General features: G+C 43.8%; 1 protein-coding gene across 7 annotated transcripts in view; it reads left to right on the forward strand.

The window, feature by feature from the left end:
- Positions 1-14,405, forward strand: part of LOC144955783 (zinc finger protein basonuclin-2-like) — an 86,782-nt gene that overhangs the window by 15,346 nt on the left and 57,031 nt on the right. The window contains exon 1 of one of the 7 annotated variants that reach the window (XM_078885932.1): positions 6,545-6,649. The exons of 4 other annotated variants lie outside the window; for them this stretch is intronic. In XM_078885932.1, the coding sequence (XP_078742058.1) occupies positions 6,560-6,649 (90 nt within the window). In that variant the 5' untranslated portion in view covers positions 6,545-6,559. Of the gene's footprint in view, positions 1-6,544; positions 6,650-14,405 lie in introns of those variants that run through there. 2 more of the 7 variants (XM_078885935.1, XM_078885939.1) reach the window with 2 other exon arrangements.

Consider the following 14,405-nt stretch of genomic DNA (forward strand, 5'->3'; position numbering starts at 1 on the left):
CTCTCCCAGTGAAGACAAATTGAAAAGTATTCACTCTATGCTGAACTACTTTCAGTTTTTTTTCCATTTCTATACATATGATGGAATGGATGCTGTCGCCTTGGTATAATGCTTAGCGCACTGGACTTGCCATCCCAGAGGTCGCCAGTTCGATCTCCCAGCCCGGCATTCGATACGATGGGAAAAGTTTAGAAATTCCCCCCGGCCTCTGTCCACCCAGCAGATTACAGTTTGTGTACTCCCACCTCTCCAGAAACATCTGACGAGCGTAGAGAAGTTTAACACGTAGGCGTTCGCGACCAATATTATCCATGATAGAGGTTTTTGGGGTTAGATCGTGTAGATATATATAAATGTGTCGTTTAAACCCGCCACCACCTCAATTTACGTCCGGAGCAGGAGGGGTTCTCCACAACTCTGGCTGCCCGTCTGATAATGCTGGTTGTAAATACTGGCGAAACGTCATTCTCGAATTTTAAATGGGTTTACTCTTCAACACACCGGTGTGCTGAACTAGGAACGAATTGGCTTGTTTTTTCTTTACGTGACAAACCTTACAAATTGACTGTGTCGATCTAACCCAAAACCTCTGTTATAGCGTAGAGAAGTAGGCCAAACTACCCTCGAGAGGGGATCTCTAGAGCTCCCTCTCTTGGAGGCCATTCCGCTGACAGAGGCGTAAGCAGGCGGTTGCAGGTTCTGCACTTTTATATTTGATACAAATGTACTATACGGCTCTGTGAAGTGGCTTCTGCTGCTTGTTTTACATTCATAACGTATTCAGGAACGACACATATACATATAATTTAATCTACGTACGTATATATTCCAGATAAAATTTCTTGGAATCACTCAAAACCTGGAGCTGAAAAGTACGCAAAGAAGCGTGAAGAGGTGCTTGTTTGGAATCACACACCGAGGCAGGCGGAGGAGCACGCGAGCTAGAAAAGGAGTGGACACGTTAGACAATGTTGACTGTTGAGAAAAACGAGTTGGCTCGGATAGGGGGCACGTTGCTTGAAAGGGATGACGACCAGTGGTGGAGTCTAACGCCGCAGCGAACGTCAGCCACAGAGAGGGAGCGATGAACTCCGCTCGTGTGCAGGGCATTCGACGGAGAACATAAATTTCCAACGTGACATCATGAGCGATCGCGATGACTTGTACTCCTTCATCCAGCAGTGTACGATGAATCACCCCAAGCCATTCTACGCTTTAAATTGGCCATACTTCGACACGCTGGGCAGTGCAGATTGACGGTGGTGGTCACGGCGGCGGTGGTGGTGGTGGTGCTCATGACCGGTTCAGATCTCACTTGCCACTCACGTTACCTGCGGTGGAGAATTGAGCTCAGGTCACTGGGTTCATGGAGCAGTGCACTGCGCCACAACTCTACTCCGGCCCTTTTTATATAAAGCCAAAGCCATGCAATTTACCCTATTACAAGGCATTTTCTTTAATCCCACTCGTCCACGGTGGCAAGGTGCCTTGGAAGAGGTGGCAAGTCACCCACACTCTAGCCCACCACACGCCACGTGCCAATCAATTAACTGTGGCGTGCCCATTCCTACTGCCGGGCGGACAGCGCCAGGAGATCGAACCGGTGACCCCCCGAATGCGGGCGTGCCTTTAAGCGTCACACCATGGCGACATCATCCTGCCCCTTTAGTAAATTGCAAAAATAATTGACACTGGGTATTGTCAGAGTTGTGGCTTGGATGATGGACATTGTTGGAGGTTAATGTGGACTCGTGACACAAATCCCTGAGACCCCATTGGGCTTTCTTTGCTCCGAGATGCTTGGGGGGGTGGCAATAGGGAGAATGTTAATTACTCCAGCGCAGTATTACATTTGACACGCTACATTTGATGTCGTGCCAACTTCATACTTGTGTTATTTTAGATGTTTTTAATGTGATTAATACATTCGTACAGTGTGCGTCGAACTCCGTTTTGAAGTTTGGTTACTTTTTAGCAATCATACAACGCACAGCTCATATAAATATGTACAGCTGAATGATGCATCCCTGCAATTGCCGGCTCACGCAGCTGTTGGAACAAAGGCCTCCACGGGGGGGGGGGAGATGCTTCAGAGCACCTCTAGATATCGTTTGGTCTACCTTTGCAAGCTGGCCAGACCTCTTGTATGTATGTATGTTGAATTTCTTTCGCACCGTACGTAGCCAACCATGCTAATTGGATGTGCAGGGGAAGGACAACAGACTAAACACAAAAAGCAGTTCGAAAGAATTTCGTTTTCAATCCGGATGATTTAAAAGTGCATAGCTCCAGTGGCTTCCTGATATCGGAAGGAAGAGCTTTCCAGACGGACGCAGAAGCGCATCTGAACGCGCGCGCGATGCAGTGACCGCATCTGTGACCGTCTTGCAAGAGGTGGGAGTATCCACACATTAACCCACCACCAGACGCGACCTGCCGAGTGATTAACCTTGACGGGGTGGACAGAGGTCAGGGAATTGGCAGGGGGCTGCGGGTTAATAAACCTGCCCCATTGTTTTAGCTGCCGTGCCGGGAGATCAAATCGACCCCTGTGGATCGCAAGTCCAGTAGTGTTGCTAACCGTCTCACCACGGCAACATCCCACACACGATATTACAGGAGGTAAAAACAAAACAAAACAAAAAACACTTAAAAGTGCAAAGTCAAATACCTTGACGCATTAACTCTCCGACAAAATTTCCCATGAAAATTAACATCCTCATTTAAATGGGAAGTGCTCGGGGCCCCTTCTTACTGTGGTTGAATCCTTCCACATATTTATTATTTTTAAACAAAGAATCAGCTACCGCCCCCACCCCACCTCTCGACACCCCTCTCCCCGGCTGAAAGCTTAGCCCCCCAAACCCCCTCCCCTTGCAAAATTCTTAGTGAAGCCATTGACTGTGTTGTCTCCCTCCTGAGCTATTCCTGCCCCCCCCCCCCCGACTTTAAACGAGGTCACACTTACAGGGTTGCGAAGCAGGCTGCCGCTTCAACTCATCACAGAGTCCTCCACATCTGAATGTCTTGCACTAGTGTCTTGCACTAGTGTCTTGCACTAGCGGCACGGTAGCAATCTGGGAGAACGCGGGAGGGTGGGGGTGGACTATACCCTCCCGTATTACATTGTTCTGTAATTTCCAAAATGAATGTTTTACATGCGGTATTGAATTCTGGTTTCACATCCGAAGTTAACACGGCACTAAACGTGCGTTAGCGCACATCATACATCTGTGCGGATGTGTGTTACGAATTTAATGTGACATTCTAGAATTACGCAGGTGGACTGCAGTGAAATAATTGTACCGTGTCATTCTAGCCTCTGTCAAACCCGGTGTTATTACTGTGCAGTCATGTCCCAGATGTTACCTTACTTGTTCGTCTCTCCTCTAGTTAGGCAAACAAATTTATTTCCTCGGTGCGTTATACCATGTCGCATACAGTACATCACCAATACATATTAATGTATTTCCATTTGAAGACGATGGGTCAATAGAGCTGTGTGTATTATCATTAATTCAAGCCTCTTGGGATCTTTACTTGCTGTCTGCTTTATGTTTTGTCCTGGTTTATGTTGCAGTATGTTAAATTAACGCTGCGGAATGTGCTGTGAAGGTTGGATTTTTAGTATGATGGGCCTTATAATGCGAAGTATTTTAACGCACCTGTACAATAAATATATAAAAATGCAGCGATAAGGTTGAGCAATTATAATGACTTATCACGCCTGGAAGAGACATCGTCCACTTGAGAAAACCTTTCAGTATTTTTTTTTACAAAGAACCCAGCAATGCTATTCTGCTAATGGCTCACTTTTTATGCAAGATATACCAGTTTTTTTTTGTTAAGTGCCTGCTGAGCAATTTCAATAGTACTCATTCGTATATCTCAAGAGAATCGCATAAGCAGACCTTGTGGTCTCTTTATGGTCTATGTGGTGTAATCAGATGGAGTGAAAGTAGTCAGCGGTGAGGGAGATGGGATACTCCCCCCCCCCCCCCTTGTTGCTTTCGTGCGAGAAGCGGAGCGTCGTCTGGTGGATGCGATGGCTGCGTTGCGTCGAGCCGCTTCCAGCAGTCCTGCCCGTGGGTCGTGCAGCGGGGGGAAAGGTGAAGGGGCACCATTGGGGTGGCATGACCTGCCACTCTGGCTGGTCAGAGGGCGGGAAATCCAGGCCGGCTCTGGAAAGTGTCCATCTGATCCCATGGTGGCCTCGTGACAGCCTTGAGCCTTTGTGTGGTGTGCGGTGTGTGTGTGGGTCGCTGACTCGTTGAAACCGTGGCTTGCCCCCCCTCCCCCCCGAGTACAAGGCCTTTGACACTGCGCACTCTGCCGAGGGAGCAGAGGGCACCCTTGTACCTGAAGTTGTTCCATCATGTCCATCTGCAATCTGTCACCCGACTGATCCCCACATTGATCTGAGGGCTGCCACATTAGTGCTAGTTTAATGCTGTTTTCTTCTTCACGCTCACAATTTTGGAAATGTATTACATGTGTTCAACTTGACGGTCATTGATTGCTTCGTTTAAAAGTTTATTTTCAAATGCAGTATCGTATTTAGTTACATATGTCGCGTATTATCTATATTTAACTAGCATAATTATTTACAGCCCTTTGTCAGTCCACTGCTGGATGAAGGCTTCTTTTTTGCACTGTCTTAGCCAAGGAGGTTGAATTGACCATACCATCACCCCACATTGATCAGTGCGGGTTGGTGTCGTTCAGGGAGACCTCACAACCGGTTGTAGTATCACTAAGCCACTTATGTTAGCCGTGGCCCTGAGTCAATCTAATATCACTTGGATTCATAACAGAATGTGCGAACAACTACGCCATTGCTGCCCCATATTATACATACAGACACAGACACGTATACAAAAATTTGAATAATAATTGTCGGAGTAAATATTCACATTACATTAAGCTGTCCATTGGCAAGGGAAATTACTAAAATTGCAATGTGGATGTCTGTTTAGTTTTATTTTAGCAATATCGTACCATTTTGTACTTTAAAAACAAAACTGTTTAATATCATATCGTGGTGTCCTGCGGTTTCAGAAATGTGGCGTCTCGGTCGTCATCGGTGCTCGAGTTGCCACCGGGTTCGTGTCTGCAAGATGAATTAGGTGTCCTTGAATTAAAATATTTGCTTCGAAGATAAAGTCTTTTTATTTAGGCGGTCATATTAATTCGCATTTTTTACACAATGTGTAGATGTTTGAGTGGTGTATCAAGCCAAATCCACGGCTCCTGTTGTAATGAGTAGCAATGCTGATTATGTAGCTGATTATCTTTCATTGATTAGCCTATCACTTTCTTGTCCCATAATTGATCCCTGCCTGAGCTCAAGTTAATTATATTGGCTTTGACGTTGCTGCTTTCTTCCAGGACTTGCTTGGCTTGTAAAAAAAAATCATTTAAGTTAACTATATATATTTTAAAAGCACAAAAAAACAATTTATTTTCTGCCAACTGAAATGAAACCATCTCTGTTGTCCTGGCTCTTCCAACTCATGGTTACAGGCAGTGGCGGGATGGAATTTGTGGAAACTGGCGGACTGGGATTTGGCCGGGTAGAGACGAGAGTCAAATGACAGACATTCTCGTGGGCATTGTCTCACTCTGCATCCTGAACTCGGTGAGAGCGTGGGTCAGGCAGCCGGCCAGCCAAGAGGGGCTCAGAGCTGGGGCTAACTGTTCTGTGCACTGCGCAGGAGGGAACCGTGGAGAGTGGGAGGCGACGAGACATGGAAAATGTCTTGTGCGCGGTATCGATTCAAGCAGGCTCTTGCGTGTCGTTTCCAGACAATGATTCAGCCAGCTTGCACTCGAGCCTGTGGCCAAGAGATCACCCTGGGAGTTCAGAACATGGCTGTGTTTGTCTTTTTCTCATTTTAGTGAATATATGAAAACCAGAGCGCGCCAAAAAAAAGAGATGCGCAAAAGAGGTCTTTTCGAATTATCTATCGAATGCGGCAACTGAAAGTTGATTTTTGTCGCACAGAAACTGCTTTTACAGTACCAGGCACTGGACAAATAATATACATTAAACTAATGTGCAGTATTTGATAGCCGTGATCAATACAGTCAGCAGAAAAAAATATTGTTATTTTCCTGCCCAACCCCTCCCCGCATCGCACTCTCCCCTATAGAGTTGTGTGTGCATTAGGCAGACAATGCGACACACAAGCGTCTCATTGAGCTTCGCTGTTAGGACAGCAGTGGCACTCGATTGTCCATTGGGAATTACATGCCTACTGAGCATGTCCAGGACTGCCCTCTTTTGCATAAGTGAACGTCTTGTCGGGCTGGGCGTGTGATGAGGCTCACCTTTCAGTTCAGCCTTGAGGGAGTCGTTCACAGAAGCTACAGGCTAGGCAGCAGGCGAACACTAGAGAAGGGGAGAGAAAGGGAGAGGTGGGGGGGGGATAAAGACAGGAGAGAGAGAGAGAGAAGGAAAGAGAAGGGGGACTTTTTTTCCCTGCTGGGATATTGCAGTGAATTTCCAAAGGGAAACTCCGCGAGGGCGAAAACGAAAAGGCGGTGTCAGCCACCACCAATGAGCACAGTTGTCTCCTTGGGAAGAGAAGGGGGCTTTTCCACAGACAGCGGAGGGGAGCAGCCTCCTCTCCCCGGAATGTCACAACAGGTAAGTAACTGTGTGTGCGATCACTGAACAATTGTGTACGCGTGTTCAGTTCGATGCTGAATATTTGCGTTGCTTTGGAAGAATCTTGATCGTGTGTGGCATGCCAAGTCGATATGGATGCGACAGAATATTAGTTGTGAGATGTTCTAAATTGAAATGCCTTGGACCATTTTGTTCACGGCATATGTAGCGTGGTTATCTGTTTGTCACCGAAAGAGTGTGTATGGTGTCTAATATTTGTAGTTCAGTTATTAAACGTAGTTCCTTTTTTATTCTATCTTTCAATTTTATATCATATATTGCCTATACAATGGTAATGTTAGTGGAGTGTCACTTTTATTAAAGGAGAAGGTGTGAGAATGGACCTGCTTCATGAAGTTCTCGTCGGGTTTGTTTGAACGGGGATCTTGGACACAACTTTATTTTTAATCTATCAAACTCCAAGCAAATCATTAACGGGTAATCCTTTGGCTGCTCATGTCACTTTGTCCGCCCGTATTTCTAAAGATCTCGAGCTATTATAAGTTTTCCTATGGCCTGTGTGCACGCGTGCATCTAAACTTCCTTTGGACCCGTGTCAAAAATGAGGCGAGTGGAAGCCAAGTTTGGTCTCCCTATGCGTTTTGAGAGAGTGCGGGGGGGGGGTGTTTGGGTGGGTGGGGGTGAATTCTGTCCTCAACCGTACCAGCCTCTCTCCCTGATTATCCTTCAGCGAGATTAGCACTAGGCGGACGGTGAAGTGTTATTGCTGTTGGGCTCTGGTTTCTGTTACAGTGGTTAGTGTGTGCCGGGTGGGGCCCCCTTGGCAGAGGGCTCCACGCTGGGGCCTGCTCTGGGCTGTTCGTAATCTGACCAAAATTTACCATCGGGCGCTCGCAGCAAATCGCTTTTTACTGGCGGCTTCCAAAATAGGAGGGGGTGGGGGGGGTAGTTGTTTCTCCATTGTAGCTTTCTTAAGGCGGTGTAAATTATGTGCGGGTTAAATTTGTCTTCATAAGTCAGTTAGGTTGTTGGGGGGTTTTTTTCTCTCTCTTCTGCTTCACCCCACGAACGGGAAGTTTTCAAGTGTTGTCTGTAAACGTTTTGGTTTTTTTTCTTCCGATGGTGGAATTGGAAGAGATTAATATCTACATTGTAATGTTTCGCCATGTGTTTAGCCTGATTGTGCTCTCGGCGTCGCGGCATTAGTTGAAGAACCCGTTCAAATCTCTCGCAGAGCAGTGCAACCCCTTCGCGTTCGAGAACAGCACGCGGAAACGGATACCACAGAGCTAACTCTGAAACCCATTCGAGTGAATCTGTGGTGGCATTTAATGGCAATGTGAAAGCTTGCCGCACAGGTTTTGTTCCCATATGTCCAGAAATGGGCTAAAGATGAGTCTTGTTTCATTTTTAGTAGTGAGTATGTTTCTCAAAAGCTATTTATTTCCAACTTTTGCATTGTTCTAGAACTGTGGAAACATTATCGCTGAATAGCCTCAATTGTAAAGAAAATCACGATGCTTATTTTTGTTCAATGTGACCGTTAAAAATTATATACTCCAAATAATATTCAGTTTCCTAATATAAACAAAAGGTAACAACAGGTATTTTAAAAGACTCGATCATTTGTTTAGTTAAATACCAAGCAAAGGTGGTCATGCTATAAAAAAAGAGATTTTTAACATCACTTTGCATTTTGATTGTATAAAAAAAAACTAATTTATGAAATGTTATTGTGTTGCTTGTTAATATGTGACTAAAAGGGTTTTGTCTACCGCAGTGCGCACTGATGAAGGTAATTTTGTCAATTGAAAGCAATAACTGGGGCTAATTGCAATTAACTCTCTTTGTAAAAGAGTACACTGTTTATGAAAATGCGTCTATCGCCACGCTTGCTCGTCCTTGCTGCCTTATCAGCAAAATTGTACAGTGCGCTGTCCGCACAAGCGTATAACGCGTGCCTATTTAGAAAAAAATCATTGTCCGTGTTTGTGCTAATAATTGGAAGGCATTATTAGGATAAATACGTGACATCGAAAGCGGTGCCACACATTGTGACATTGTAGTTGTATTGGGTCACTTTGTTTCAAAATTTATTTCCGTGACCATTCGTCTCGTTTCGATGCAGTATTTACGAGCTTGCATGTGGCCACTATCACCGTGCTATGCAGATAAACACAGTGTAGTGTTTATAAGCTGCGCTTGAAAATACGCTGTTTCATTACCCCTTTTCTACACGCTTAAATGATTTTGATAAACGTCTTCTGAATGCAATGCTCTTTTTATTTTAGTACATTTTTTTAACACGGAACACAGATAAATCACAGCCACAATGTAATGGTGAATTTTGATCCCTCTATGTGAGCTGAGGGCAGGGCTCATTGCTAAATAGGATGACGGCTCCAGTGGACAAGACTGGTGATGGAATGGCAGACGAAAGAGGGAACTCACCTGGGAGGATGGGCCACCATGCAGATGGAACAATGGGATTGGCTAATGTGTCAGAGCGAGGTGGATTATGGCATCACATGACCGTAAAGGAATGGTGATGACATGCAGTGTCTTTCATTCAGCAGTGGCTGTCGATGAAGGTGATGAGTCTCTTTGGTTACTGTCATGTGCCATTCTGACATTATAGTTCACATACTAATGGTCTTACACTTGCTCCTCCTGTATTTCTGGGAGTATACCAAGTGAAGATAAAAAATGGGCTTTTTTCTTCCAATGTAAACTTTTGGACAACCACATTCCAGTTGTGAAACTGTAGATCCAATGCGTGTCCTACTTGCAAGGCTGCCAGATTGGATGATTTTGTGCACGCGTGAGAATTTTTTGTTCACGATGTTGTGAAATCTGATTTAGAAAACACAACGTTTACAAAAGTCGTTGGTCTTTCTTGGGCTCATTTCTGGGAATTGGGTTGCGTGTGTGGGTTCTTCTGTGCAAAGGTTTTTGATGCGATTCACCAAAAAGGAAAATCAGCAGCTCTCCCGACTTGCCCAATGCCACACAGGTTCCACACAGGGCATGTTTTTTATACATTGCTATGTAGGTATACCGCACATTGGCATGCCTTGTTTTGTTTTTCATACATTCTTTTACGTTTTTATTGCTGCTCGTAATTGATACAATTCATTTTCTACATTTTTGTTTTCCCGAGGTCAAACTACGCGTGCCTCTTTGCTGACGCAGGTGTGGTGGCGTGGTTACCTTTGACGGTGACACTGAGCCAGTGACGGAAATTCCACATTTGTATGACAGATGACGGCATCTCCATAGTAAAATTAGGCCGGAACTTAGCACAACGTGATCCATACTCGTTTTTGGATTGGGCAGTGTGGTGGTTTTATGCCAAAATTCTTGTCATCTACCCTCCCACCACCCAGCGAGATCTTCACATTTGCCAAGATATAATTTACACTCACCAATGTATTGATTCAACTCTGACACTTTCTTGACTAAACGTAACGCGACGTTTCACCCAAAGTGATGTGAGCTTGTTCAGGCAGTGCACTAGAAAATAGAATCTTGACATCAACTACCTCGTTGCATGACGCAAAAACCAATATGGATCATACACAGTCGAACCCCCTCTTAACGACGGCAATTGGTTCCACGAAGCCAGTCATTAAACGATTTGGTCGTTAAGCGAGTATAAGAAATACATGTTAAAGGCTTAATTCGTTCCAATGGCATTGTAAGTTACCCTCTTTCACCCAAAAACGTACGTTATAATATTTAAACGATGGGTATTAATACACAAAGATACTAACAACATTATAAACACATTATATTAAAATAAACATGGCTAATCAATGCATTAATTAATATTTACTGTACCGTAGTTAACAGGGAAATGGTCGGTAAGCGAACACATTGGGCTTTATGCAGGCTCTACACTACTATACACTACACTATACACTACACTACTATACACTACACTACTATACACTATACACTACACTACTATACACTACTACTACTATACACTACACTACTATACACTACTATACACTACACTACTATACATTACACTACTATACATTACACTACTATACAGTATACACTACACTATACATTACACTACTATACACTACACTATAATACACTACACTATACACTACACTACTATACACTACACTACTATACACTATACACTACACTATACACTACACTACTATACACTACACTACTATACGCTACACTATACACTTAACATTGGGCTTTATGCAGGTCCGTCGTTAAGCGATTAGTCGTTAACAGGGGTAGTCATTTCGAGGGGGTTCTGCTGCACTGACTACGGAAACTTGCGTTTTAAGTGAGCACAATATGGTGCTCCTTTATCTGACCCATGATGCAGATGATAGGCTGCGTTGGATCTTGACTGGGCATTTGTTAACTCCTTTTTTGATCGTGGGTCAAGGACTTAAGTCGCAGTACCACCCATCCAGATGAATGCATCTCTACCGTCATATATATTATTTATAGGCATAACAAAGCTCTGTTAAATGTAAGCAAACACATGTTTTTATATTTACATAGTTTCTCCTTCAGAGATTTTTCACAATAAATGATGTCCGTTCGTGATCGCATGTTTTTACTGACGGAGGGCTGTCGCGTGAGATTTCACCGTTTAGTTTTTCATAATGAAGGTTTTTGGGTTAGATCGTGTGAATATAAAAATGTGTCGTTAAATCCGCCACCACCCGACACTGCCAATTAGGAAGGTTTGTCACGTATTAGTAAACCCACAACATGTACAATCGTACTCGAATTGTAAATGTTGTGGGTCTACTCTACAACACCGGTGTGTTGAACTAGTAACGAATTGGCATGTTCTGTTTATGTGACAAACCTTACTAATTGGCCGTGTCGGGCGGTGGCGGGTTTAACGACACGTTTATATATTTACACGATCTAACCCGAAGACCGCTTATGGGTGACATTGGTCGCGAAAGCCTGCGTGTTAAACTGATTTAGTTTTTAATCTGACAGTGACAGAACATGTCCTGTTTTTAGTTTTTACTTACACCACCAATATCTTTTCTTAAACATTGCTTTGTATATGTGTATATCATCGCACTGTAATGTCAATAAATAGACGGTATTAGCGTTAGAAGTGTGATCTAACGTATACTACTGACACCAACCCTAATTCCATGACAAATGTGGTATGCGACAACTGAGAGTTATAGTCGATTAAATACATTTTCTTTTTTACTCTCTCTCTCTCAAACAATACCAACAGGAGGAGGCACAGCGGTATGAGCGTAGATATCTTGCGGTGGTGTAAAATCGGTTTCAGAATTGTGTGAAATGCAGCGTCTACGTCGTCACCTATCAGTTTTTTTTTGTTATTTGAATGATTATCAGTCCAACGTGCCAAAAAAATAATGACCACCTTAATGTGTCCGACTACTTTGGAGCCCAGCTTTGGCTCGGTGCAATATGATTCATAAGTGTTTATTAAACAGGCAAGGTTTATATTGTCTCACAGTGGGAAAATCAATGGCCTCAGGACACAAGGCTTGCTTAATATATTTATTTACGTAACGCTTATTCTCAACTGTATTACATTACAATCATGTTCATTTAAACGCTCTTAAACATACATTTGACAGTTACAAGCGCATATGTTGTATTACATTGTTTGTATGGCATTAAAGGCTAACATTACATCGCTTTAACAACTTAATTTTTCCCTGTTTTATGTTTTTTTACAGATTGGTATATATGGTGTGTGTTCTTCGTCCATTACCAAACCCTCAGAAAGCACCACAGAAGCAGATGGTCCAATGTAAATAGCCCTTTGGGGTATGCTAAATAAACCAACAGAATTATTTGTGGGACATAAACTGCTATTACATTTTAGCATATTTTACTTCCATTGTTAACCGATCATAGGAAATTATGACAGTCATAATTGTTTATAGAATGACATAAAGTTCAAAAGTGTAAAACTTGCAATTGACTGCGTTAAACTTTGTGCAGTCTCTCTTTGAGTAAAACATAATTAACGACTTCAATATGTTTAGAGTTTGTCAAACCACGTGCAGGGCACACGTTTACTCTCACGGCACACCGCAATAGGTAATTATTCACCTGGGCAGGTAGCTCTACCACTCCTGCCCACTCTTAGTGAGGACGACAAAGTTGGGTGGTCGTGTTATTCCGTGAACTGCATTTTGAGCATCCAAACGATTAATGTGCAAGGAGGACAAAACTCAAAATGTAATGACTGTGATTCGACACAGAAAGCCATTGAATCAACGCATGGATGTCAACATTGCGTACCTGGACCTGGCAAAGATTTATGCGTGCAACTTTGACGCAGCCACAAGTCACTCCGTGCAGAATGTACTCTCCAAAAGATGTGTTTGGTCCGTACGTGCTGCGACTTGAATCGCTCCAGTTAAGGCACAATATAGATGTTTAAAACTGAGCCAACGTTGCAAACACTGACTCAGGCGTTCTGCAGCCATGCTATGCGTCTACCTGTGCAATTTTTCCTTGTCGCAACTCTGCCCGCTCTCCCAAAGTCGGAGCGCAGACGCTGGCGACCAGCCGTAACTCTGCCCAGAGTTGCAGACGTTGCTTTTTGGCGATGCCGTTTGGCGCTGTGGGTCCCAGAGCCATCCCTGGGCTGGCTTTGATCTGCTTGGAATGTAATTGAAGGCTGAAGGCTGTGTCGGAGTGGGGTGTCGGAGGGGCTCGTGGATTTTTTTTTGTTGAGGGGTGGTTGGAGCAGAGCAAGATGGTAGGGGAGGGCACGTGGGTCAGTGGTGCCATGGTCGAGGCAAAAGGCAGGGTTAGCGACCCAGCTCACTCCACCACCTACCACAGTTTGCTGAGCAAGCACTAAAATCACAACAGCCATTCCATTGCTCTGCCTCCGCAGAGAAGCGGACAGTCAGTTTTGTTGTCCTTCCCCGCACCTCCGATTAGCACGGTTGGTTACGTACGGTGCAAAAGAAGTTCAACATACATGCATACCTCACTGCAGTGAATTAACATAATTTGTGTATGCCTTTTAGATAACGTAAACCCACGTGACGCTGAAAATTATTATTTAATGGTGTGTACACAATGTTGATGTCCAGGTATAATATTCAAGCATTTCAATATACAATATCCCTGTGTTTATTATAGTATATCAGATGCATGAATTTGCAAAACATGTCTTCAATGGTTACTGTAACTTTGCATTTAAACTTGTGGTTTTCCAAAATAAAAATAAACGTCTATAAATTTGATTCAAGACTTGTGGTGCCAAAGCAGACTTTGGATGCTTCTGAAAAGTTGAGCCAGTACATGCCTACATATATATGACTTTACATAGGACGTCAATACCAATAATACATCTGTCGCTTGAATCATCAACAGTGATAAAAGGAATGCTGACAAGTATCAGTAAAACCACGCTTTTTGGGCGATTTTGGAAATCGCAGCACACCTTGGTTAGTCATGAAATACTTTATATATTATGCTGAGAAATGTTCGTGGTGTGATATTAAAACCACATGTGCAATAATGTACATTTTTACATTGGAAAAAGGGGCAGACGGGAGGGTGAATGGGAGTGGGAGGGAACAACTTGATTTACTCTGTTACACGATTTGAAAAATTGTCCCCCAACAGTGCCCACAAATCTGGCAACCAAATATCCCCTTGACTGGCTGGGAGTGGTGACATATCCCAACTGACATGGCATTTGTTAGGAGGGTGTCAAATGTCATGGAGGCAATGCTTCTAGCTTTTCGAGGAGCCGTGGACC

The sequence above is a fragment of the Lampetra fluviatilis genome, chromosome 3, assembly GCF_964198595.1.
Source record: "Lampetra fluviatilis chromosome 3, kcLamFluv1.1, whole genome shotgun sequence".
NCBI classification, from domain to species: Eukaryota; Metazoa; Chordata; class Hyperoartia; order Petromyzontiformes; family Petromyzontidae; genus Lampetra; species Lampetra fluviatilis.